General features: G+C 41.1%; 1 protein-coding gene across 2 annotated transcripts in view; it reads left to right on the top strand.

Annotated features, from left to right (window-relative positions):
• The window catches only part of adgrv1 (adhesion G protein-coupled receptor V1), a 171,912-nt gene that overhangs the window by 27,589 nt on the left and 116,558 nt on the right, over positions 1-27,765 (top strand). For both annotated transcript variants that reach the window (XM_077231608.1, XM_077231609.1), the window contains exons 4-20: positions 7,279-7,374; positions 8,819-8,923; positions 9,042-9,155; positions 9,721-10,283; positions 15,206-15,476; positions 17,311-17,640; positions 18,224-18,400; positions 18,569-18,792; positions 19,729-19,855; positions 20,230-20,415; positions 20,624-20,804; positions 20,908-21,071; positions 21,150-21,273; positions 21,975-22,235; positions 25,680-25,806; positions 25,953-26,170; positions 26,905-27,648. In XM_077231608.1, coding sequence (XP_077087723.1) covers positions 7,279-7,374; positions 8,819-8,923; positions 9,042-9,155; positions 9,721-10,283; positions 15,206-15,476; positions 17,311-17,640; positions 18,224-18,400; positions 18,569-18,792; positions 19,729-19,855; positions 20,230-20,415; positions 20,624-20,804; positions 20,908-21,071; positions 21,150-21,273; positions 21,975-22,235; positions 25,680-25,806; positions 25,953-26,170; positions 26,905-27,648 — 4,012 coding nt within the window. The remainder of the gene's footprint in view (positions 1-7,278; positions 7,375-8,818; positions 8,924-9,041; positions 9,156-9,720; positions 10,284-15,205; positions 15,477-17,310; positions 17,641-18,223; positions 18,401-18,568; positions 18,793-19,728; positions 19,856-20,229; positions 20,416-20,623; positions 20,805-20,907; positions 21,072-21,149; positions 21,274-21,974; positions 22,236-25,679; positions 25,807-25,952; positions 26,171-26,904; positions 27,649-27,765) is intronic.

Genomic DNA, 27,765 nt, shown 5'->3' on the forward strand with positions numbered 1-27,765 from the left:
TATTTATTTATCTATAGCGGGTAATGAATCGGAAGTCTCACACTCATGTTTTAACATACATGTTTTAACATAAAGGTGTTTAATATTTGACACACATGATATTTCTGAGAGTTATAGAGCTGAGAGTGATGAAAGACTTTAAAGAAAAAGTTGTGTGGAAAGCCCTTATATGATAGTTTTGGGCGTGTTTTATGCAAATTACTGGCCTTGGGCATGCGGTCACTCATTAACATTAGAATGAGGTTAAGAACAAATGCATGTGTGCTCACGCGTGTTGCGAATTATTTGTGTGAGAAGTTCTCCTGTGCATATAAAACTAATCATTAGTAAATGAGACCCATATTCCCAGTGTCCTCTTCTGGATCAACTAATAGCATAAAACCTGTGGAAAACCTTTGGAAACATGTGTTATTTTTTCAGTACCACTTGGTGCCACTAGTGGTGCATAAATTAAACTCCTAGGAGATTCTCCTCCTTTGCGGCTTATTGGAAGCTTATTTCCAGGCCTGTGCTTTTCTTATAGTGATTAGCTTTGCATAACGGCTCTTTAATGTTACGGCACTGACAGTTGTGATTGTCACAGTTGGTTATTTCGCTTGAAGGTGACGTCTAACGTAGGGTTGCTGCTGCAGTGCCATTACTTAACCCTTATAAAAAGTTAGTGGAATACATCAAAGACCATGCAAAGGCTTATGGGCCATTGAGCTATGGCTGATGAGTTCCGGCTGATCAGCCGACTGAGTTCCGGCTGTCAAGCTTTCAGTGCTGTCCACTCAAGCAAGAATTTCAACCATTCTGGGATTCCCACTATTGAGATAGATTACTCTTAAAAATGGGCAGAGGAAGCATAGAGGTAAAGGAAGAGACGTCAGTCTCTATCGCACATACACTGACACATTTGAAACTCATTAATTATAGGTGATGAAAAAACAGCAAAAATGTATGCATTAAAATTAAACGCTTACTTAGCCGATGCTTCCATGAGGCACCCTTAAGTCACACAGCAAAAAGACATTTTCTGTTCAATCAGAATTGTTGTCCTTTTTTCAGTTAACAATATTTAAACTTCCTTTTTGAGAATATATGTGACCCTGGATCACAAAACCAGTTCTCTTACAAGAGGTTCTCTCGTACTGCGTAATATCTTACGCTATGGGGAAAACCTCTTTTCCACGAGATATTGAAGCCAAAATATTATCCTTAATTTTGAATTAATGTAAAACGCGTTGCAGCAGCATGCAGACATAGGCAAGACGGCTTGCGTGCCTATTGGCTGACCTGCGGCAACAGCAGCATCCTATCGAGAGAGGCCCTGCGTGACACCATATCCAATGGGTTGCTGGATCCAGAGTGATCCACGCATCGCTGGATCCAGAGTGAGAAGCTGCGCCGTTTGAGAACAAGCCTTCTGCCGGACGAGCCTCTGAATCTGAAGCTGCTGGCCTTCACCTCGCCGCCTTCAGTCGCCGTATCTTTTACCTCTGCTGAGAGTGTGTGTTTGCCGCCACGACTCACATTCTCTCTCTCTCTCTCTAAAAGAGCTAGCTTGTTTTTCAAGATGCCTAATTCCTGTGGCTCGTGCCAAGCCGCACTCAGCGACGGGGACCCCCATGTCATCTGCGTTTCCTGCCTGGGTGAGGATCATGCGGCTCTCGCGCTCGTTGACGGCGGATGGCCTCATTGCGAGCTGATGCCTATGGTGACTCTGAGGACACGCCTGGCATCTTTCTCGGAGCCTGCACTTCTGCCTGCTGTAGTGCCGCGCCGCAAGAAACTCCGTGCTCAGCGCGCCCCCGAGCCTTCTCCTGCCCGCCAGCTTCGCCGGCATCGCTCGAGTCGGGGGTTTGGGGGAGCTCTGTGGACCTCCCCCCTCTGCCCGTGAGCCTTCAGGGAAACGGGCTGGCATCGAGTCAGAGCTGATGCGTCTGCTCTCACAGGCCGTCGACAACCTCGGCCTCGAGTGGGAGGCGCCCGCGCAGCCTGCGCGCAACCGGCTAGACGGATGCTTCCTGCAAAAGGACCACGCCCCGTCACAGTCTGGGCCCGCGCCTTTTCTTCCTGAGCTTCACGAAGAAGTCGCGTAGTCCTGGATCGCCCCCTTCTCGGCCAGATTGCGTACCTCTGTCTCAGCAGCATTCTCCACGGTGGACGGTGTGAAAGACAGAGGGCACCTCTCTCTTCCTCCAGTGGAAGCAGCTGTAGTAGCCCATCTTTGCCCGCCCTCTGCTGGACGGCGTGCTCAGACGGTGCTTCCCTCTAAAGCCTGCTGTGTGACTTCCGCCATGCACAGTCGCGCTTACAGCGCCGCTGGGCAGGCTGTATCAGCACTGCACACTATGGCCATACTGCAGATCTTCCAGACCGACCTTCTCAGTAAAATGGACGAGGAAGGACCAGAAGCTATCAGAGTGCCGGATTTAAGAAGCGCTACAGACCTGGCTCTACGCGCTGCGAAATCTGCTGCACAGGCCATTGGGCTAAACATGGCTTCTCTCACCGTGGCTGAGAGACATCTATGGCTGACGTTATCGGAGATGACGGACTCGGAGCGCGCTGTGTTCCTCTGGTTCGCTTCGGATTGAGATAGAGGCCGAGGTCTCAAAAACTTCGTAGCCTCCGTAGGAAAACGACGGTGTTCAAATCCCGCTGCGGCCGGATTTTCACCAAAACTTCTCGCTCGTTCAGTTCCAAACAATGTAACTGTTCCAGTGTATAATTGCAGTAAACAAGCCGGTACCACAGCCCGCTTGCATGCACACAAACGCCGAAGTTGAACGCGGCCAGGCTGCCCGCTGTGATCAGCGCACCCCCCGCCTCGAACACTGCAAACACAGTGTTTACTTTACAGCACACCGGAGCTCTCCAGTCGCCACTACATTGCGGCCAGAGCCCAGATCTCATTCTACCGCTAGCTATTCATGCAAATGCGTGGGCAAAGCATTCTGGGGTGTCAGAATGGGTGCTGAACACTATAAAAAGAGGCTATTCGCTGCAGTTCGCTTGACGTCCCCGCCGTTACATGGCGCGAGTCGAAACTACGGTAAAGAACGAGGTAGCTCATCTACTTCGAGCCGAAATAGCGAAACTACTGAGCAAAGGGGCCATAGAACCTTTATCTCAGGATCAGAGCGAAGGGGGTGTATACAGCAGATATTTTCTGGTACCGAAAAAAGACGGGGTTCTCACACCCATTCTAGATCTGCGACAGCTGAACAGAATGCTTGTGAAACGCCAGTTCAGAATGCTTACAACCAGGAAAAACCTTGTGCAAGTTCGCCAGGAGGACTGGTTTATGTCAATAGATCTGAAAGACACTTATTTCCAAATACAAATAGCGTCACGTCACAGGCGATTCTTGAGATTCGCCTTAGAGGGCCAGGCATATCAATACACAGTCCTGCCGTTCAGCCAGTCCCTGGCACCCGTACACTTACGATGTGCATGGACGCGGCTCTTGCACCCCTGAGACTTCGGGGCATGCGAGTTTTGAACTACTTGGACGATTGGCTGATTCTAGCTCGATCACACTCAGAGCTCATAGAACACAGGACCATATTACTCAAGCATCTAGAGAATCTGGGTCTCACAGTCAATTGGGCGAAAAGTTCGCTGTCTCCCAGTCAGAAAATTTATTTTCTGGGCACAGAACTGTCGCCGGAGCGCGGACTGAAAATTCAGCCCGCCGCGAAATCCTTCCGCCGCGGCACTATAGTCCCGCTCAAAAGGTTTCAGAAAATGCTGGGCCTCATGGCCTCAGCATCTTCGGTACTCCAGCTGGGTCTGCTTCGCATGCTCCCACTGCAGTTATGGCTGAAAGTGCGAGTTCCACCTCAGGCATGGGCCTCCGGTCTGTTTCGCCTCAAGGTTGATCTGAAATGCGTCTCAACTCTGGAACCTTGGAAAGCGACCGACTGGTATCAGTCAGGTGTGAGCCTGGGGACTTTCTCGAGTGTGAAGGTGGTGTCCACGGACGCCTCCACCTCGGGATGGGGAGCGCTGCTGGAGGGCAGACCGTTCTTTGGCCAGTGGTTAAAACGGGAAAAGCTTCTACACATAAACTGTCTGGAAATGATGGCAGTCGACAACGCGCTAAGGCGCTTTTGTCCCCAGATAATAGGTCACCACGTCTTTGTCCGGTCAGACAACATGTCAGTGGTGGCATATATTAATCACCAGGGTGGCATCAGGTCCCGAAACCTTTACCGGCTGACGGAACGCCTCCTGGTCTGGGCTCAGCACAATCTGCTTTCATTGAAAGCAGCGCATGTGCCTGGTCACCTGAATCTGGGACCGGACAGACTGTCCAAAAACAATTTTCCAGCAGGAGAATGGTCACTGCACCCGCAGACGATCCGACTGCTGTGGGAGACATTCGGCAGAGCGCAGGTGGACCTGTTCGCGTCCCAAGAAAATGCTCACCGTCCAACGTTTTTCTCCAAAAGCAGGGATGCGCTGGCTCACGTCTGGGCCCGCTGCCCTCTCTATGCTTTTCCCCCCGTCTCGCTCCTGCCTCAGGTGTTGGAATGAATCAGGGAGAACGGATGCTCAGTGCTGCTTGTGGCTCCGCTCTGGACGAACCAGGCTTGGTTCCCAGTCCTGATGCAGCTGACCAGCACTGCCCCGTGGCCAATACCGATGAGGAAAGACCTCCTCTCTCAGGCCAAGGGCTCGATTTGGCATCCTCGCCCGGAACTATGGTCCCCACATGCATGGGTCATCAACGGGTACCCGCTAACCTCCCGGAGGGAGTGTTAAACATGATCACGAAGGTTAGAGCCCCGTCTACTAAACGGCTCTATTCCTCAAAATGGTCTGTGTTCTCTGGCTGGTGTCAAGCTCAGGGCTTTTAACCCCTAGACTGCGGGGTTACGGAAGTTCTCTCCTTCCTTCAAGTGCTACTGGATAAGGGCAGAACCCCATCCACGCTCAAAGTTTATGTGGCGGCCATAGCAGCGTTTACTAAACCGGTGTCTGGCCAGTCACTGGGGAGGAACGATCTGGTCGTGCGCTTCTTCAGAGGAGCTAGGAGGCTGAATCCTCCCAGACCCCCTTCAGTCCCCGTGTGGGACCTTTCTACAGTTTTGGAAGCCATGAAAGGTGCCCCATTCGAGCAAATCCATTTGTCAGACATGAAACATTTGTCTTTCAAAACAGTGTTTCTTATGGCTCTTGCTTCAGTAAAGCGCATTGGGGATTTACAAGCGCTTTCGGTGAGCGTGACGTGTTTGGAATTCGGGCCTAATGACTCGAAAGTCATACTAAAACCAAGGCACGGGTACGTGCCTAAATCCCTCAACACACCGTTCAGGGCCCAGGTTATTTACCTGTCCGCCCTTCCGGTTCACAACGAGGAGAAGGACGCGAGTGTCCTTTGCCCTGTCAGGGCACTGAGAACTTATGTGTCCCGCTCATCTATTTTCAGACAGACTGAGCAGCCCTTTGTTTTGTTTAGCGGGCATTCTAAGGGACTAACCACATCAAAACAGAGCCTATCCAGGTGGATAATCGATGCCATAGCACTGGCTTACACTTCTAAGGGGTTGCAGTGTCCTTTGGGTGTCAGAGCGCACTCCACGAGAGGCGTGGCCTCGTCGTGGGCGTGGTCTAGCAGGATTACCTTGCAGGATATGTGTACGGCGGCAGGCTGGGCCTCGCCGTCTACATTTATAAGGTTTTATAACCTAGAGGTTCCCGCCTTACAGGCTAAGCTTCTGTCGGTCTAGAAATCAGCACTATCTGCCCCGTTGCCCCGGGTCAGAATGCTGAGTTTTGCTTGTGTATCGCTCACTGATCGATAGAACAACTCCATGGGTATTGAAAGACCCGTACTGTTACCCAGTTCAGGCTGAACGTTTTTCACCCTGACTGTGTGGTACACTGTTAATATGGTTAGCTCCCGTAGGATGCTATTTATGGGGAATGACGCTCTAGCCTCTCTTCTCTGACTCTCTGTGAGTCCATGGTGATTATGCACTATATGAGCCCCGGGCTACTGCCCTTGGGACTCTGGTGTCGGATCCCAGTACTCACAGCGTTTTACACTGTTTTCCCCAAAGCGTAAGATATTACGCAGTACGAGAGAACCTCTCGTAAGAGAGCGTACTCGGTTACTAACGTAACCTCTTTTCTCTCTAGAAGAGGGAATGAGTACTGCGTATCTTGTCGTGCTTACAACATACTCTGGTTCGCTTCGGCGATGAAAAAACAGTTTGTATCAGCCTGTCGAGCTATATTTATAGGCCACACCTATTTCGGCGGACGTGACGTAGTGGGCGCGAAGCGCCCCCCATTGGATATGGCGTCACGCAGGGCCTCTCTCGATAGGCTGCTGCTGTTGCCGCAGGTCAGCCAATAGGCACGCAAGCCGTCTTGCCTATGTCTGCATGCTGCTGCAACGCGTTTTACATTAATTCAAAATTAAGGATAATTGTTTGGCTTCAATATCTCGTAGAAAAGAGGTTTTCCCCATAGCGTAAGATATTACGCAGTACTCGTTCCCTCTTCAAGAGAGAACCGAGGTTACATTAGTAACCGAGTACGTTTTATGCCAAAAATCATATTAAGTAAAGATCATATTTCATGAAGATTTTTCTTTTTTTCTTTGGTGTGTTTGTGTGGGGTGGGGAGGTGGGGGTGTATTCGATGGATGGTAAAGTGAGAGTGAGGGAGTGGTGTGGGTCAGATGCCTGATGTTCTGATGCCGGTTAACAAAAATATACTGTTGATTAAAATGCTAAATTTGATATTACATTGTGGGTGTAAATGGCTTGGACTTGGTGCTGGTAACCCGAAAAAAATAAAATAAAATAAAATAAAATAAAGATATGGATCCAAGTGCAATTTGTTCCTGGAACAAAATCTGTGTTAATCCTAAACAACATTCAAATCAACCATTCAGATTTGAGTGACAAGTTTGCAGTTTATGTCAAGTTTAGGCTTACAACCAGGGTAAGGTGCTTCTACATGTTATTCACCTATCATCTCCCTTTGATTTAAAGGATAACTTAGAGTTAGAGTTAGGTTTATGAATAGGGATATGGTTAGGACTACATTTTCAGACAGGAATGTTGTTCCAGGATCAACAAAATATGTTGATCAAGGAACACGTACTTGGCAAAATCACAGTGACCACACACACACACACACACACACACACACACACACACACACACACACACACACACACACACACACACACACACACACACACACACACACACACACACACACACACACATAAATTTTTTTATCTCTCATTTCAATGATTTATTTTTTCAGAGCTCATCAAATGGTGTCACAGTGGGAACTCCAAATACTGCCACCATCACCATCCTGTCTAATGATAATGCCTTCGGAATAATTTCCTTCAACTCAGTAAGTTTAATTTTATTTCCTCAATGAACAGCAGGAATAAGTTGTTTAGAGCATGCTGGGGAGGGGTGACTGTAAGTGTGAACTGTTTTTACTTTTTTTCTGTGTTTGTGTGGGGTGGGGGTGTATTCGATGGATGGGAAAGTGAGAGTGATGGAGTGTGGATCAGATGCCTGAGAGGAAAGGTTGCTGAGTTGCTTTTTTCTATTACAAAAATAAATAAATACTAATAATTAGGGGTGTAACAATACCCTCATGTCACATTCGATACATATCACGATACTGAACTCACGGTACGATATTATTGCAATACTCCAAGACATTTGATAAAAGGTTACCAAAAAATCTACTGTTGATTAAAATGCTAAATTTGATATTACATTGTGGGTGTAAATGTATAGGCTTGAACTTGGTGCTGGTAACCTGAATGCGCAAGACAATGATGACACCAGAACACAAATATTCATGATTCTGAAGCTGAAAATACTGAGTTATTTTAGACGAATATGCTTGCACTCTGTCACTCACTAAATATTTAAAATAATGTAAGCCCCTTTTTACTGTTAACATAAGACATTTGGGAGGACCAAATATACCCCCATTGAATTATTATACATTATATTGAATATTATATATATATAGAAGTTTAATATAGTACTGACACTAAAACTCTGAAAAAGTTTCTCACACAGTCATTTTTATTTTGGGTGAACTATCCACGATACATATTGTTGCACTTTTGTATTGTGATATATTGTGATTATTTGCAATTATTGTTACACCCCTAATAATAATCTGAAATTATGAAAAGAGGAGAATATTTTGAATGTTAGCAAAACTATGCAACTGTAAGCCATATGACAGTGTGACAATATGACGAATGTATTGCGTTGGGATTACATTCATAACACATACATCCATACTATTTATAGAACATACAGTTGCACTTCATTACAGTATGTGCACGTACATATACTTACAGTTTACTTACCTAAGAAAGTACTGTTTAATATAAGGTAACTACATGGGTTAAGGTGAGGTTTAGGGGTAGGTTCAGGGTTAGTACCTAGTTATTACCCAGTTGTTGTAATTACTATAATAAGTACATAGTATGTACATGGGGAACAGGACTGTAAAATAAAGTGCTACTGAACATGCATTTTTAACACTTGCAAAGTAAATACTTATTCAAAAGAAGTACCTACTCAGAGAGAATATCATGTCGGACACAGCCTAATTATCCGGAAGATTTAAATTATCTATTTCAGATGTGTTTAATTAGTGTTTTAGCTAAACTCTGCAGGATGTTGGCCATCCAGAAGCAGAATTGGACACCTGTGTCACAGGACCTCAACTCTTAATCTGTTAATGCAGTAGATATCCCTAATTTCTAATTTTGTCAGTACATGCATGAAAGAGTGATATATTATGTTTGCTTTCTGTTTAGACCTCCCTCATTACTGTGGAGGAGCCAAGAGGTAGAAGCCAATATGTTCCTCTCACTCTTCTCCGAGAGAAAGGAACCTATGGGACTGTGACTGTCAACTTTGAGGTGAGCATTGCCAGAAAGTTGTTGACTCTGCTAATGAAAAAAAGAAGAAAAAAAGATGTTGTTGATTATATTGATTATATTGCATATTCTCTATCTATATTTTTTTATGAATTCACAGATTTTTGGAGGTCCAAACCCTGCCAATGAAGATCTCAGTCCAGACATGGGGAACATTACTATTCCTCCTGGTCGTGCTGTTGTAGTTTTCAGCATCATGATACAAGATGACAAGGTACTGTTTGAAAAAACAAAAAAATATTTAGTAAACATAAAATAAATCACATGAATAATGACAGGTTAAAGTTAATGTGAAACCCGTTCATAATTTTTTTTTTTCATCTCTAAAGGCACTTTTCTGAGAGAAAGTGTATTTTTAATGAGAAAAACATGCAGGTCGAGAATTGATTTCATCCATTCACAATTGATTAGATTTTGAGAAGTGGGTTATATTTACAGACTGTTGGGGAAGAGAGGCTAAAGAATAAGAGGGCCATGAATGTATATTTTGACTATATTTCATAAATTTCTCAATTGGTGCGTATGCTATAAAACGATTCTTAAAATCATGCTCTCAATAAGATAGTTAAAAATCTAGTTCAAATAATCAAGGCACACTGATTTTTAGTAAAATAGCATAAAGAAGTTTTTTTGTTTGTTTGTTGGAATAAAACTAATCAGTCATTCACAAAATATCGTGGAACATGCACTAAACACAACATCTTGGTTCCGTTCTGAACCAAACATCACATCAACAGTTAGATGTGCTGCATTAGTTTTAATCATTATGTTTTTTTTAGCTTCCAGAAGATGATGAAACCTTCACAGTGCGTTTGACAGAAGCAGCTGGCGGAGCTTTACTCAATCCTAACAAAAGCAGTGTGCAGATCAAGATCTCCCGTAATGATGCTCCCATCCGCTTCTCCAAGCCCACACTGGTTGTCCCGGAGAACATAGGTGTCATTTCTCTTACCGTTACTCGTGGTAGAACTGAGGATGGTCTTCTGATCGGTTCTGATGACAAGACAGTGTCTGTGGCCTATGCAGTCATTACGGGCAGTGGAGCGGCCAGTGCTACTTTGCTGGCGGACTTTGTGGATCTACAGGCTGAGAGGATGGTAGTTTTCCCTCCAGGGATCCATGAAACAGAACTCCGCTTCAACATCATTGATGACAACATTCCAGAGATTGCAGAGTCTTTTCAGTTGGTTCTTCTGGAAGAGACCCTATTGGGTGACGCGGTGCTGATGACACCAAGTATGGCACTCGTGACCATTGAGCCCAATGATAAGCCTTATGGAGTCCTGTCAATCAGTCCTTCCTCCGTACAACCGCACATTATCAATGAAGACCTGACCCCGATGTAAGTAGGATATTGTTAACAGTTTAAAGATACTTGCATTAATGTGTTCAATGTGCTTGAGCATTATTGCATTATTTTATTAAAAGAGCCATATTGTCTTGGTTATTAACAGCGTATCCTAACCAGGTGTAATAGAAGAGATAGGCTTTCTTATCCCCTGTTACATGTTACACCAAATACACATGGCAGGTTGTCAAACCATTGCACTGTTTCTGAGAAAAGGTGGAACATGTAAAATCCAATGTCTTCATTCCTTTTGGTAGTTGCAGAAACACTTTAGTTGAGGGCACGATTCTCACTATTAACTAGTTTCTTATTAGCATGCATATTACTTGGAAATTTGTTGTTTATTGTAAAGCACATATTAATGCCTTACTACCCAATACCTAAACTTAACAACTACCATACTAACTATTAATAAGCAGTAACTAGGTGTTTATTGAAGCAAAAGTCGTAGTTAAAAGTTAGTTAATAGTGAGAATTGGGCCCTGAACTAAAGTGTGACCATAGTTGCTACTCATTTCAATTCAATGTATTTGTATTGCAGTTTTTGCACTACAAATGGTTCCAAAGCAGTTTAACAGTCAATAAAAAATAAAGCTAACCAAATTTCACACAGATTTCAAAACAAAAGCTAAATATAATTTGATATGCAACACACCCGTTTTAACAATACAACTGTTTAAAAATATTTAAATATGAAATAATAAAAAATAAATATAATATATGCGTTTATACACTAACCCCCCCCCCCCCCCCCCCCAAAAAAAAACCTCTTATGCTCATCATGGCATGTATTTGATTAGAAATACAGTAAAACAGTAATACTTTGAACTATTATTGTATTATATAATATTAGGCTATATTAAAATTATATAATTTAACATGTAATTCTTTCTTGTGATGTCATAGCAGAATTTTCAGCAGCCATTACTCCAGTCTTCAGTGTCACACAAATAAATCATTCTAAATGTAATTTATTGATTTGGTGCTGAAGAAACATTTCTTATTATATCAATGAAAACAGTTGTGCTTCTTAAAGGGATAATTCCCCAAAATTTAAATTCTGTCATTAATTACTCACCCTCATGTCATTCAAACCCATAAGACTTTCGTTCATCTTTGGAACACAAATGAAGAAATCTGAGAGCTTTCTGTCCCTCCATAGGCAGCTACGCAACTCTGACACTTCAAAAAGTTCATAAAGAGTTAAAAACTAATCCATATGAATTGAGAGGTTTAGTCCAAAATTGGATTTAGGCTTTTATTCACATAAACATTCATCAGCGCACACGTCATAAATACTATTGTTAACAGAATAGGATGCGGCATTGCATTAACTAAAAAATGTTGTCATTATGTGAATCAGGAAACTTTAAAAATAGTAATTGATAGAGTCATTGATATTATGTCACTTGTCATACTGCACTGAGGTGTGGTCTTCTGCAACTAAAAAGGACTTGTCAAAAATTCAGGTTGCGCAAAATAAAGCAGCAAGACTTGTTCTGGGCTGCTCAATTAAAACATGTAGAGATCAGATGTATTCTACTCTTTCATGGCTCACTTTAAACCAAAGAATAACAGTTACTTTAAGCACTATGATACATAACACATTTACAATGAAAATGCCTATGTCTCTGTTTAATCAAATTGTGTATTGTAATTCTGTGCATAATCATAACACCAGAAAAGCAAATAATGATCATATAACGACCCAAAAACTATTTATGAAGAAAACCGTCCTGTATAGAGCTATAGTCATCAGGAATAACATTCCCATTGAAGTTCGTCAGCTTTGTAATAAGCTGTCATTTAAAAGAAGTTTAAGGTGTTATGTGTTGAATGTAGGTTCTTATATGTTTTGATTAAGGTAATTGTAAATAATATGGTATTTATATTTATTTTTTATTAATTGAAACTACAACCCCAAATCAGAAAAAGTTGGGACATTTTGTAAAATGCAATAAAATCAAGAATCTGTTATTTGTTCATTCTTTTTAACCTTTTTTTAACTGACAAAAGTACAAAGAAAAGTTTTCCAATGTTTTCCCTGACCAACATAATTGTATTTTGTAAATATGAACAAATTTTGATTTTGATGGCAGCAACACACCGCCAAAAAAGTTGGGACAGAGACATGTTTACCACTGTGTCACATCACCTTTCCTTTTAATTACACTTTTTAATCATTTGGGAGTTGAGGATACTAATTGTTGGAGTTTTGCTAGTGGAATATTTTACAAATCTTGTCTGATACAAGACAGCCGCTCAACAGTCTGTGGTCATCATTGCCTGATTTTCCTTTTCATGATGGGTCATACATTTTCCATAAGAGACAGATCTGGACTGCAGTAAACAGGCAGGCACATCCCTTCTATGGTGCAGAGTGTCTAGAAACCAGAGTCTAGTTTTAGCATGTGCAGAATGAGGCCTGGTATTGTCTTGCTTCCCAGGAAAGATGTCATCTTGATCGCAGTTTATGTCTCTGTACAATCCAAATATATGCCTCCATGCCAATGGTACCTTCACAATAATGCAAGTTACCCATACCGTTTGCAATGATGCACCTTAATACCAGCACAGATGTTTGCTTTTGCACCTGTCGCTGGTGAAAGTCTGGTAGGTCCCTTTCGTCTTTAGGACTGAGAAATCGATGTCCATTTTCTCCCAAAAACAAGCTGAGACATGGACTCATCTGACCACAGTACACATTTCCACTTTCTTCTAGACGATCTGAGATGAGCTCAGGCCCAGATAACTCGCTTGCATTTACACATAGAACGAATGTAAAGCTTTCTCCTTGCGTAACAGAGATTCAAGTGGCATTTCTTGATGCAGAGTCAGACTGTGTTCAGTGAAAACGGTTTTCCAAATTACTCCTAAGCACATGTGTCTGTATTTAACACATTAGCATGATGGTATCTTGTGCAATGCCATCTGAGGGCTCAAAGGTCACGCACATGCAAAAGAGGTCTACTGCCTTTCCCTACACAGACTGAGATTTCTCTGGATTCCCTGAATCTTGTGACAATATTATGTATGGAAGATGATGAAAGGTATAAATGCTTTGCAACCTTGCATTGAGAAATCTGATTTTTTAATTGTTTGACAATTCTCTCAAGATATTTGGCACAAAGTGATGAGCCATGACCCATCTTTGCTTAAAAAGACTGAGAAGCACTTTTACACACAAACATGATACCCTCAACTATTACCAATTCACCTGCTCATTGTGGACTGTTTCAAAAGAGTTGGATAATCTAATTTGGATAATCTTTTCACTTTTATTTTTTTTCTCTGTCCCAACTTTTGGGGTATGTTGCAGCCATCAAAATCAAAATGTGTTCATATTTACAAAATACAATTATGTTGGTCAGTGAAAACATTGGAAAACATTTCTTTGTACTTTTGTCAGCTAATAAAAGGCTAAATAGAATGAACAAATCACAGATTCTTGATTTTATTGCATTTAACAAAATGTCCCAACTTTTTCTGATTTGGGGTTGTAGATTGTATGTATGTATGAGTGTGTGTTTGTGTATGTGTGTACATATATGAAATGTGTATATGTGTTAATTTGTGATGATTTTTGTTTTGTTTTTTGTAATGGACCCCAGGAAGATTAGCTGATTGCACAGACTTTCAGCTAATGGGATCCTAAAAAATAAACAAATAAATAAACAAACGTCAGATCTGGTAAACGGAAAATGCAAGAACCAATGAGGTTCATTCTTGTGTGTTATGCAGCATGTTTGAGCTTCCGCAAAAAGTTTGTTCTCGCGCATCAAGCAGGTTCAGTTGAGCTTCTGTTTATGTCCGCTGATCAGTGTTTATATGTGAATAAAAGCCTAAATTCAATCTGTTTATTATATAAAGCGACCAAGTCTCTTAAAAAAATATGGACTAAACCACTCAATTTATATGGATTAGTTTACGTTCTCTTTATGAACTTTTTGAAGCATCCAAGTGTCATTTGTGTAGCTGTGACACGGAGAGAACAGAGGACCAAAGAGCGAATGCAGGTAAAATAACAGTTTTTAATGAAACAAAGCAATGGGCCACCAAACGGGCAAAAGGCGGTAAACAGATAAGTTATCTTGAATAGATATGCAATGAAAACAGCAGGGATTCCCTGGGCTTAGAAGAGGTAGCGAGTGGTCACAGTTGATAAACAGCAGCAGCCGAGTGGCAGGCAGCAGCCTTCAGCAGCAGGGTAACTGGGCAGAACACAGAGTAAGCATACACACAGCCAGAGCAGACAAGACAGGAGACGGTAGGAAAACCGAAGCTGTACCTTAACAATACCACAATAATCTGGCAAGGAAGCAGCCAAAGAGGTAACTAGAAGTAGCAAACATAATCAAAGGGAAAGAGAGAACAGGTGTGAAGATGATCAGCGCAATTGCTGATAAAAATTAGAAACAGCTGAAAGCAGCTGAAAGATCGAGTGAATGAGCGTGTGAGTGTGTGTGCCTGAGTGTGTGTGTGTGTAATCAGGAGAGAGAGAGAGAAAAGAGGAGAGATCAACCCTGGTTCATGACAAGCTGTCTATGGAGGAACAGAAATCTCTCAGATTTCATAAAAAATATATTAATTTGTGTTCCAAAGATGAACGAAAGTCTTGGGTTTGGAACGACATGAGGAGGAGTAATTAATGACAGGTTTTTGGGTGAACTAACCCTTTGATTTTTTTTCAGGATTATTTGATGAATAGACAGTAAAAAAAAAATACAGCTTTTATTTGAAAGAGAAAGTTATTGTAACATTATGAATTTGACTTTTGATCAATGTAATAAAATATTTTATTTACTGACCCCAAACTTTTTAACAGTAGTGTGTGTAAAATATAATATGATGTAAAATATCATGAATTATATTTCATTAATTATAAATCATATACTGATAAAGTTTCTCTGTCTCAGATACGAAGGCATCGTCATTGTGCGGAACGGAGGAACACATGGAGCTGTTTCAGTTCAATGGAATATCACTAGAAACTCCATGGATAGGACTCCAGTCTCTGCCGACCTTAACCCTTCATCAGGTACCCTGGGGTTTGCTGAGGGCCAGATGAATGCTGTACTGCCTTTAAACATCACTCAAGACAACCTTCCTGAAGAAGCAGAGGCCTTCCTCCTCAGATTGATCCCAGGATCTGTACAAGGAGGGGCTGAGGTGGATGAGCCTATGGAAGTGAGTGCTTGGCGTGTGTTTGGGTTTTAACGAATGCATTTAGAGAATGTGTTTGGATTGCAGATCAGAGATCGGCGGTTGCTCAATTCTGAGGTGGATTTAGTTATGAAAGATTCGCTAGTTGACGTTGATGACAACTTGAAGCACTCTTTTTAATTTTTGGAAGGAAAATATTATTATTCATAGTGTGCCTGGGTACGGGTTGTCCTACATGTTGAAATGTCACCCGCTTTGATATTTTAGATGTTTATGCTTAATTTCAGACAGCCATGGTAGCAGATCCCTTTTGGACCTCACTGGAAGGTTTGTGGTGAGACATCCAGGGAGGTTGTTGTCTTACTCTGGCTCAGAACCCTTGTCAAAGAGGAAGTTCCCGGATCAAAGCTGGTTCTTAGTTACAATCTGGGCAGCACTAAGTCCGTTTAAACGGATGTGGCGTAAAATGAGACACATCTGTCTCTTTGGAACAGCAGCATCACAGACTACTTGTTACACTGTGTCACTTGGGTGTTCCCCTCATGTGGTCCCAGCACAAAATAGCCCACAGCAGAGCCTGTGGGTGGCTGTTTGTTCTCTTTATAACTTGTCTGTTGCAAGTTTGATTATGTGTAAAAGGAGTGAATAAATCCAACCCGTGTTTATCTATAAACCCATCAGTTACCCATAAGTGTGAGCAGAAGTTTGATTGGAGGATGTGAAAACTAAGTGTGAGGAGCCTATTTATGTCAACTGCCCTTAAAATCACTGACAAAATCCCAAAATTGCAGTAGTACAACTATTTAGAGAGGTCTTGTGCATTGGTCTGATGAGGCTTCGGTAAATGACAGAGTAATGAACTAGCTCATGAATGCTATTTTTACGCTCTCGTGAGGTCTAATGAAAGAGAATGGCTTTCTAAGATTAGTTCACTGAGTTTTACACAGATAGTCTGATGTTACATTTACTGTAATGAATGGTGACATTTGTTTATTGCTGCTTGTTACAGGTTTCTATATAGAGAGGAAAATATCAGGTTTATCGCAAGAGGAAACTGAACTTTAAATCAATGTGTCAGTGGCAATCTATTAAAGCCATCTGTGACACTGTGAATTACTAGAGATAATATTGAGTCTTCCCTCAGTTATGATTGAAGATGAAAAAATTAAATCCAGACACGCTGTGACATGAGATAAAAAGGCATATTTACCATGTTAATTTGAGGTTTTGTCGTAACTAGCCGAGATGGAATGCAAAACGAGCGACGGGATTCTATTTTTAGTGTTTAAAACATTTTTTCAGTATTAAAATTGTTTAATTTGAGTTGAATATAATAATAATTATTTTTTTTTATTTTTTTGCATTACTTGAAACCGACAGTGGATAATGGATTCATATTATCCTGCAAATCCCTGTCAACATGTCTTGTGAGGACAGAAAAATTGCCTGTTGCTGGAATCTTATCAAATCGTGTCTGGTTAGAACACGGTGTTATGTAGTTGTTTTTTGAGCATTAAAGTTGTCCAAATCCTCTTTTTGGCATTGGGACTGCTGTTTTAGGATGAACCTCTGGTTGTCCATTACCAATGGAATTCCTGTGAGGTTTTTTTTTTCTTGAATATTTATATCTCCTTTTGGTATATATTTGATATTTTGGATTTCACGTAATGTCATTATTTACTCACTCTCATGTCTTCCAAACCTGTATGACTCTTCATAAAAATATATATTTTAATATATTGAACAAACTAAAGGACTTGAAAATTATTGTCTATAGTAATTGTCTATAACTAAGCATAACTATGGAAGACAGAACATTCCTGTAAGGAAACTAAACTATATTGTTCTTCCTTCACAGATGGTGTTCTTCATTCAAGATAGTGACAATGTCTATGGTCAATTTGGCTTTCATCCAAGAAAGAATCAAAGTATTCAGAGTCAGCCAGAGGGACGCTTCCTGTCACTTAGCTTCCTCCGAGAAGGAGGGACCATGGGAGAGGTACGACTTACCCTAACTGCCCTCTACATACCTGCCAGACCACTGGACCCCTCACGACCCAGGGATGGGGTGCTGAATGGTACCAGTGTCAACAGTGTGCTGTTCAGATCTGGTCAGTCACAAGCTGAACTCTTCTTGCCCATTCGAATTGATGCCTTTCTGCAGAATGGGGCTCATTTCCTCATACAGGTAGGATATGTCATTCAAAGACCTTCTGACAATGATGTTCGTTTGAACTTTCTATTCATCAATTCATCCTGCAAAAAAATTATCATGGTTTAAACCACAGGATAATATTTACATTTTTAAATTGTAATACTTTCTCACAATATGACAGTTTTTGCTGTATTTTTGATCAAATAAAAGCAGCATTGGTGAGCATAAGAGACTTCTTTCTAAAACCTTTAAAACATCTTACAGACACAAAACTAAGGCTTCTGGCTGGTTGGCATGGCATTTGAGTTGTCTTGCTGTTTAAGCAATGCAGAAAAGCAATACAAGAGCCATTGAAAGATGCTATGACAGCTAAAATACTCTCATAGCATCACAGAAAAGGATGACAAAGCATCCCTAACTAACCCTAACGACTCACTGTGCTTGTTTGACAGGCAGAGCTTTCATAGGACACTCCAAGATAATTAATCATTTTTAATTGGCATTTGTTGCAAAAAAATATTTCCTTTTTACTGATATTGTTTACACTAATTTGTTGCAAACAGGTGAATTAACAGGTAATTGTCTTTTTGTTTGTTGTTGTTTTGTCTCTCCTTAGTTGGACAGTGTGCAGTTGGAGAACATCAGCCCACTGATCCCATCTGTGAGTCCTCGTTTTGGAGGAGCTTTAAACATATCCCTGATCATCACACCTGATATTGCTAATGGAGAGATTGGCTTCACCAGTAATCAGACAGTGGTGGCGCTGGAACCAGAAGATTCAAACAGCAGCTTGGTATACAAGACTCTCATGGACAAAATATATATATATATATATTTTTTTTTTTTGTACATTTTTCAAAATCCTATTGTAATGCAGATTTAAAATCCCAGATTGTTTATGTGGTCTCAGACTTTTGGACCCTTCATTTTAGAGAAAAAAAATTATTATCTCTGCCTTTAGATAACTCTTCAGCTGAGGCGAGATGGGACTGATGGTCAGGCAGTGGTCTTCTGGAGGCTGCGGCCCACTGGCGAGAACAAAGATGATGTCACTGAGGGTGACATTTCACCTTTCACTGGATCAGTCATGTTCCTCTCAGGACAAAGTGAAGCAGCAATTAACATCACTGTAATGGCTGACAACATCCCAGAGATCAATGAAACCATCATTCTTACATTAGACAGGTCTGTTTTACTTGTTATAATAATATTCAGACATTTTAAGGCATGTGTTAAGTGTCCAAATGCTTATTGGATCCATTATAGGCTACAAACATACAGTGTGCAGTTGATTTAATCCAAGGGTTTGTTTATCTTGTAATCATTGTGGCGGGAATATCTTTGTCCTCCCCCACTTTTCCTTCGTAGGGTAGAAACCGCTCGCTTTGTAGTGTACTTTGGGTAAGTGTGTACTAGAGAGACTGTGCCTTATTGTGTGGTGTGAATCAACTCTTTATGTGGAAAAGTATCCACTCTGAACTTTCAGGGGCTTTGTCTTAATGTTTCGATGGGGGATGTCTCTTTTATTTGGGTGTGTGAAATGAATAGCAAGAGTGTGTTTGTATATGTTGGGGGTTACTGCACTTGGATGCAGGCAAATGCTGCTTGTACTCATTTGACACCTCATTTACCAAATTCCTTTATGCTATCCTGTAAAAACATCAGTGTTTGTATGCATGCAGCACATCCTCTGAATGTGTTTTTTTGGAACACTTCTCCTTCAAGCTCTTTGTCAGCCATTTTACTAATTATCTGGAGCCTTCAGTGCTCAGGCCAAGCCAAGCTCAGTTTATGCACAAGACCCCCGCTGAGGAGGGAGGATAGTGGGTTGCTTTAAAATATGACTTGTCAAATCAGCTTAACCAAGAAGCCTTAGGTCAAGCATGTTTAATACGCTTTCAAATTCCAGCGTGAACTAACTCATACACACACAAAATTTAAATCTGGCTAAAGGTTTGTTACATTATGGTATATTATAATGGAAAATCATGTTCTGTTTTAAGCAGTATGGGAATATTTATAAGACATATGAAATCCATAATATATTACAGAACAGTATTTTCCAGCTTTATAATAATATTACATTACAGTGTCACTCATTATCACTATGTTGTTGTACAGGACAAATGTGGACAACCAGATCCTGAAACCAGGTTTCACCAGTCGAGAAATTGTCATTCTGGAGAACGATGACCCTGGAGGAATATTTGAGTTTTCACCAGTCTCTAAAGGACCTTGGTTGATCAATGTAAGGCATTGATTGATTCATTGATTCATTTGATTCATTCACCCACTCACTCAACCTCCCATCCACTCACTTAAACTCCCATCCTACACTCACTCACCATCACTCACTAACCCTAACCCTAACTCACTCACTCACTCACTCACTCACTCAACTAACCACCCATGCACTCACTCACTCACTCACTCACTCACTCACTCACTCACTCACTCACTCACTCACTTACTGTCCCCTTCACTCACTCACTCACTCACTCACTTACTCACAGTCCCCTTCACTCACTCACTCAATCCCCCATTCATTCATTCACACAATTACTGACTCAACCATCCATGCACACACTCACTCACTCACTCACTGATTTGTTGGCTGTGCAGGAGGGGGAGACAGTTGAACTGAGGGTGAGCAGAGAGCAAGGCCAGCTACTCAACCAACTCATACGATATACAGTGATTCCTTCTGGAATTGCTCAGTTTTATGGTGCCACAGGGATCCTAGAGTTCCAGCCAGGGGAGAGAGAAGTAATGGTGGCCCTAGTAGCCAAGCCTGATGGAATACCAGAGGTAAGTCCTCAGGACTAATGATTAGTGGTGACTAAGGATTGTCATATAGCCTGTAACGAACTGACTTTGTGTCACGCAAGATGATCTACAAGTTTCTTACATTTTACTTAACGTCAAGATTACTGTAACACTTCACATAATTATGTTCAGAAATTACAATTTTAAGTAAGCCTGACTTATAAAAGTTTGTTTGATGTTTTGTCTTCAGCTAGATGAGACATTCTCAGTGGTCCTTAGTAGCCACAGCACGCCAGCTAGTCGCCTTGGTAACCGAAGGCAGGTCAACATTACCGTGCGTAAGAGTGATGACCCATTTGGGGTCATTGAGTTCATTCATTCTGGCCTAGACTTCGTCATCAATGAGAGTAAAGCCATGGATGTTCAGTCAGGTACAGATATCTTTAAGCTACAGCTTTGGGTCACTTTACTTTTTATCTTTTAATTTTAGTTGTATTTCAGTTTAAAATAGCATCTCATTATGATCTCTGATAGCATCCTATCCCATTGGGAGAAGCAGGGGTAGGTTTGGGAACGTGTCAGTCTTCTGGATTCTTGAGCCGACCCATTCAGGAGACATCAACCCAGTGCAGGGTGAGGTCATCTTTACTGAAGGGGAATACCTGAAGAACCTGACCCTATTTTCTGTGCCAGATGAGGTAAGCTTTAGCAATTGTAGATACTTCTGTTTAATGAGGACAAACATATTTATATTACAAACTGATCTTTTGTTGCAGATCCCAGAGAAAATTGAAAATTTCACCATCACCCTTCTGAATACAATTGGTGGAGCAAGACTAGGAAACAATCTCAGTGCAAGGTTAAGCATTCGTGAGAATGATGATCCAATATATTTTGCCGGTATGTTTGTAATATTACAATGTAAATATTCGTTTGAAGACAAAAAAGGTTACAAATGAGCCCCCTGCATATAATTCCTGCTGGTTTATGCTGGATTCTCAGCAGGGGAAACGGCAAGCTAAAGTTTAAAATAAGTAATAGTCACATTGTGATGTGTAAATTCATATTGTGGGAAATAAAGCAACTATTGTGAGAAGTTTAAATACAGTATAGAAACTAATGAATACGTTTTTTTTGTTTTGTTTTTGCAAGGATTCATTAAATTGACCAAAATTGACAGTGAATACTTTTATATTGTCACAAATTCAAATATTAGTTTGAATATTATTATTTTTTTACTTTCTATTCAGCAAAGAATTATGAAAAAAATGAATTTTGTTTTCTACAAAGAAATCATAAATAGCACAACAGGTTTTCAACATTTACAATGATATTACTAATTGTTCAAATAAATGCATATTTGTTGAGCATAAGAAACTTCTTTCAAAAGCAAAATTGACTAAATTAAAGTCAAAATTGACTATTTTAAAAAAATAAATCTTACACTTTTAAACAGTCTTTTTTTTTCTTAATCTGAAGTGAACAGTCTTCTGTAATAGACCCCTTTACTTATCCAGGTCATTGGTGTGGGAGGCTATGTTATATTCGCTTACTGTCAATATAAAACGTCATATTGTTCTTGTTTGTAATGTGTTTTCCAGAGCCTGTGGTTCAGAGAGTGCCAGAAGGGGGCGTGGCCAATTTCACCATTCTGCGAGCTGGGCTGGCTGATTTTATCACCACAGTGAGGTACCGTTTTGAGTATGGTGACACATCACCAGGTGACTTCACTCCACTGCATAACGACTCAATGCTGGTCTTTGATTTTGGAGAGTGGATGAAGAACATATCGGTTGCTGTGGTAGATGATGACCTACCAGAGACAGATGAACCATTCTACATAGTTCTCTTCAATGCTACAGGTTTGTCTCATCCTCTGCATTACATTTTAATTAACCAAACATTCAATGCATTTTATGTTGCAAACTTTTTGTCCCTTTAAACTTTCGTTGAAGTTTGATTTGTGATGCATTTGTTTGGGTGCCAGTCTTACAAATCTCCATGTTTTTAGTACACTGTCTATATTACCCAATTAGCTTCACTAAATTCCCACTCTGAGAGACAAATCCTGCTCTCCAACTCTTCAACTGTTCTGCAGAGCCAATAATCCACCCCATTAAACATTTGTTTTGATTCACACAAAGCTCTGTTGATTGGCCTTTCCTCTCAAAAGCCCTCTCTAATCCTTGCATTGTGGAACACACACACATTCAGGAAAAGTGTTGGGTGACTGTAGAAAGTTAATTACTGAACTGTCCTTCTGTACATCGCAAAACAAACCCACCCAGAGCTTTCTCTCTGGAGGTTTTACCACTTGTCTGAGGGACTGCGTTCAGATGCATGCTGGGCGTTATTATGATGTGATGCGGAGATATGAGATTACAGTTTTTTTTATTCACTTTGGTACTATTTTAACAAGTAAGATGTACATTTTCAAAACTCTTAGTGCTAATATCACAGCAGATCATCAAAAGTGCACTTTTTTCAAACATTTCATCATGTTTTCAATGGTGTTAGTACAATTCCAAAAAATCACAAAGTATCTTTTCACAACACAAAATAAGTGTTTCATCTACATAAATGTTTCATTCACAATAACTGCCTTTCATAAAGCACTTAATATCAAACTTTTGATTTGCATCTCTTTTTGTTCAGTTTAATACATTTGTCTATTATTCAATCCAACTGATCTTAATGGTTAATCAATTAATCATTTGGTACACCTATAGATTTTTATAGATATTGATTCTATATACAGTTTATAGAACTTGTTTGCAATTTCCGATATGGATAACCAAATGTAATGAATTCTTTTTACATAAGTGATTTATAGATAATAACCACCACTATGTTCAAAGTGTGTGCACACGCATGTGTGTGAGAGAGAAACAGAGAAATTTGCCATTTGTGAAAACACTGTAACGCATAATAGAGTATAAGGGAGAGGAAACGGCCAATGACTGTAAAACATTAGATTGATTAGAGATGCATCAGTAGAAGGGAGACAGATGGCATCAAATACAGCATTTTACATTACAGTATATATGCCATACATACAGTGATACTGTAAACAGATTACCATGGTAGAGACTGCCACATTACTGTAACTCACCCTTCATCTGTAAAGGTCCACTACAGTATAGATTCAGTCAAATGGTATAGAGTGAAATCATTTACTGTATTGCCAGCAAACTCTGTTCTAGCACAGAACCTCATGGCTGTGTCATCACAGCTTTTGATAACTCACTGCAGATACTATTACAAACATTATGGATTCAATTACATAAGTTAGGTAATGCACGTGTATTTTCTAATGTGGCAACTGTATCCTGTATTACTGTAATTATTTCAGCAACAAGGGTGATTTGAAACATGTGTCTTGCATTGTTTGCTGTTGAATGAACTAATTGTTAAAAGTACTAAATTGAAAGAAGATCATACTGTTGTGTTTCTGTGATTAAACCAAACGTTCTCATTACATATTACAATAATCTTGTGTTTGAAACAATGATTATGTGGACTGAAAAATGTATAACTGTAATGAAAGCATAGGATCATGTTTTGAAAGAATGACTAGCTGCGTTACAAGTGTGATCAGTTTGGATTTTTGTACTAAGAGTTTTGAAAATGTACTCCTTACTTGTGAAAATAGTACCAAAGCAAATAAAAAAAAACTGTAATATGATTGATGTGGTTAGCTTGTACCAAGTACGACAGTGTCTCATGTAGAATGATACAGTACAGTACATGACAGTTACTATGTGTGAATGTTGAGCAAATGTGTTGCCGCAAATTTCAAAGCACAAGCATTTGTTAATGAGAAATTTGAAAAATGGCAAAATGTTTCTATTCTTCGTTATCAATTTGTCTGGATTCATGCTTGATCAAACTTTAAAAATTATAATTATTTGAATGCTTATTTGTGCAAATCATAAACTTTTATTTTTAACATTTCAAAGCTATTCTGTAATGTAATATATATATACAGGTTTGCAATTAACACCCGCCAAATGTGGGTAAAAATCAACTCTGGCGTGTACCGCTGTCAAATTACAGGCCAATTTGGCGTGTTACTTATTATGTTTACTCACTTTGCTGGCGAAGTTCGTGTAAACCAATTCTGCAGAGACATAGCGCAAATACGCAACTTGTGAGTCATCATGATCAGAATCTGTGCATATCTGGCTTACTTGAAGATGCACGTCACACAACAAATAATGGTGTTCTTGTTCATCTGCATTGAAGCAATAGCGAAGATTTAAAAAAGTATTTGGTTAACAGAAAATACATTATTTTCCAAAATCCAAATTTAATTTGATGTTCTTTCTACTGTATTGATCTGTCTACCTAAAACTCATTTTTGGTGAAAAGGATGAGGATGAAATGGGAAGGGAGGAGATGGCTGGATGGCAGGGAGTGGGTGCATGGATGGCTGAGTGAGTGAGTGAGTGAGTGGGGGGAGGGAGGGAGGTTGAGTGAGTGAGTGGATGGAGGGAAGGGAGGGAGAGTGAGTGAGTGAGTGGGGGAGGGAGAGTGAGTGAGTGAGTGGGGGAGGGAGAGTGAGTGAGTGAGTGGGGGAGGGAGAGTGAGTGAGTGAGTGGGGGAGGGAGGGGGGGTGAGTGAGTGGGGGAGGGAGGGGGGGGTGAGTGAGTGAGGGAGGGGGGGTGAGTGAGTGAGGGAGGGGGGGTGAGTGAGTGGGGGAGGGAGGGGGGGTGAGTGAGTGAGTGAGTGGGGGAGGGAGGGGGGTGAGTGAGTGGGGGGGTGAGTGGGGGAGGGAGGGGGGGTGAGTGGGGGAGGGAGGGGGGGCGAGTGGGGGAGGGAGGGGGGGTGAGTGAGTGAGTGAGTGAGTGGGGGAGGGAGGGAGGTTGAGTGAGTGAGTGAGTGGGGGAGGTTGAGTGAGTGAGTGGGGGAGGGAGGGGGGGGGTGAGTGAGTGGGGGAGGGAGGGGGGGTGAGTGAGTGAGTGAGTGGGGGAGGGAGGGGGGGTGAGTGAGTGAGTGAGTGGGGGAGGGAGGTTGAGTGAGTGAGTGGGGGAGGGAGGGAGGTTGAGTGAGTGAGTGAGTGGGGGAGGGAAGGGAGGGAGAGTGAGTGAGTGAGTGAGTGGATGAATATATGGGTGAGTGAGTGCATGGGTGGTTGAGGTAGACAGATTGAATGACTTACCCTGCTAATGCTTGAGGTATAAGAGTTGCCTTGCTGTCTATATATATATATATATATATATATATATATATATATATATATGGTATTATGAGAGTAATACTGTACTCGTATCCTATAATTGTGTTTGTAAATGGATTTTTTTCAGGTGATGCAGTTGTATATGGTCGAGACACTGCAACAGTGGTGATCGAGGCCAATGATGATGCCAATGGAATATTCTCTCTGGATTCCACTCAAAAACCAGTGGAGGAGGGAAGATCCACTAACTTTTAGTGAGTCTCCAATTCTCTCCAATCTCTAATATACAGTTGAACCAGATGTAAATTTTACAGCACAGATTGATTTTGACTTTTAGTATTAGAATTGAAGCAATCACGGTCTTCTGTCTATGAACTTATGTTTCCATTTGTGTCTCCAGTGTTCTTCGAGACAAAGGACACTTTGGAAATGTCACAATATACTGGCAGCTGTTTTCCAATGACACACCCCTTGAACCTCACCAGGAATTTTTGGACACATATGGTTCTATAATATTTGGCACAGGGGAGAAGACAAAACCTATTGTTCTTCAAGCCATCTCCGACAAGCTCCCAGAGTTCAATGAGTTTTATGAGCTCAGACTTATGAATGTCTCAGGTAAGTCAATGTCAGTGGCCAATGAATTAAATAATTATTCTTAAAGACCCCAATGAAAGCAATCTATATGCTAGTCTACAGTCTGTCTTTTCTGGAAAAATGGACCAAAAATATTGATGACATCCTACACTACACATATTAACTAACTAACATAAGTAAAACCTATCAGTTATTTTAAAAAGCTGGGATGATCCCTTTGAAAAGTCTTACCCCATGCACTTGCTTCATGAGGTCTTTAAGTTTTAATATTAATGTGTGCTAATCTATTACACAGTTACATCCCTGCTGGAAACTCCATCATAAACTAGCATGGATTCCATGTTGGTCCAAGCTGGTTTATGCTGGTATAATGCTGGTCTTGCTGGTGGACCAGCATAGTCATGCTATTCTAAAGGAAAACTGAGCTGGTGTAGCCTAGCTGGTATGACCAGAAAACCAACAACCAGCATTCCATTCTGGCTCTAGCAAGAGTTCTCGTTAACTGAAAATTTCCCATCATTGACAGAATTTTTCTAGCAGTGATGGAAAAATCTGGAAGCCGTCCGTCATTTATTGCCATATGGTTGTATGGTTGTATCTGGTTGTAAAATGACGGGTAATAATAGATTATGACGGAATTTTACGACCCTATCTGTCAAAATGCCGGTCAATGCGGAAGTCTAACGTGACCTCTCGTTCCAGCATGTAAAATATACCTAATGCTGGTGACCAACATCAAACAATGTTGTCTGTAGGTGGCTATCCTGGTGAAGGTGGAAAACTGGCAAAGAAAAACCTCAAGGCATCAGTTCTCATTCCCTTCAATGACGACCCATTTGGAGTTTTCGCTATTGCCCCTGAGAGTCTGGAGCGTGAGGTAGCAGAGGACGTCTTATCAGTCAATGACATGTTGGATGTCACATCCTTCACCATACTTCGACAGCAAGGCACCTTCGGAGATGTGCGTGTGGCCTGGGAAATCTTGTCAGGAGCTTTCCCACATGGTCTGCCGCCCATGGAAGACCTGATATTGATGGCCTCATTTCCACAGGCCGTTGAGCTCCGATCACATGCCAGGAGACGCCATGCAGGCACCGATGCATTATTCTTTTCTGGACTTCCAGGAGCTTATGGGTCCATCAGTCCAGAAACCCATCTGCAGGTTCCACAGAACATGGCTAACTTCACTCTGTCAGTCTGGCTGATGCCTAAGCCCAATACAGATGGGTTTGTTGTTTCTAAAGGCAACAGGAATGGAACTATCTATTATGGAGTTCAGGTTCAGACCAATGAGTCCCATGTTACTGTTATGCTTCATTACACAACCATAGGATCTAACAGCACACAGGTGGCCCGAGCTACTGCAACTAAATTTGTAGAGGATAATACATGGGTTCATGTCATCATTGCTGTGGAAGATGGAATCATTGAGTTTTATCTGGATGGGAGCCCAATCCCTGGGGGGATTAAGAGTTTAAAAGGAGAAGCCATTATAAATGGTGAGTAAAATGTATATTTTCTTTTTCAAATCTGAGTAAATTTGGACTACATATGTTGTCATTTGTCCCTAATAATTTTCAAAATATATTTTAAAGACTTGCACTAAAGGACCACAT

Source organism: Siphateles boraxobius, unplaced genomic scaffold (assembly GCF_051911475.1).
Source record: "Siphateles boraxobius isolate OS27281-9 unplaced genomic scaffold, OSU_SipBor_1 16, whole genome shotgun sequence".
Taxonomy (NCBI): domain Eukaryota; kingdom Metazoa; phylum Chordata; class Actinopteri; order Cypriniformes; family Leuciscidae; genus Siphateles; species Siphateles boraxobius.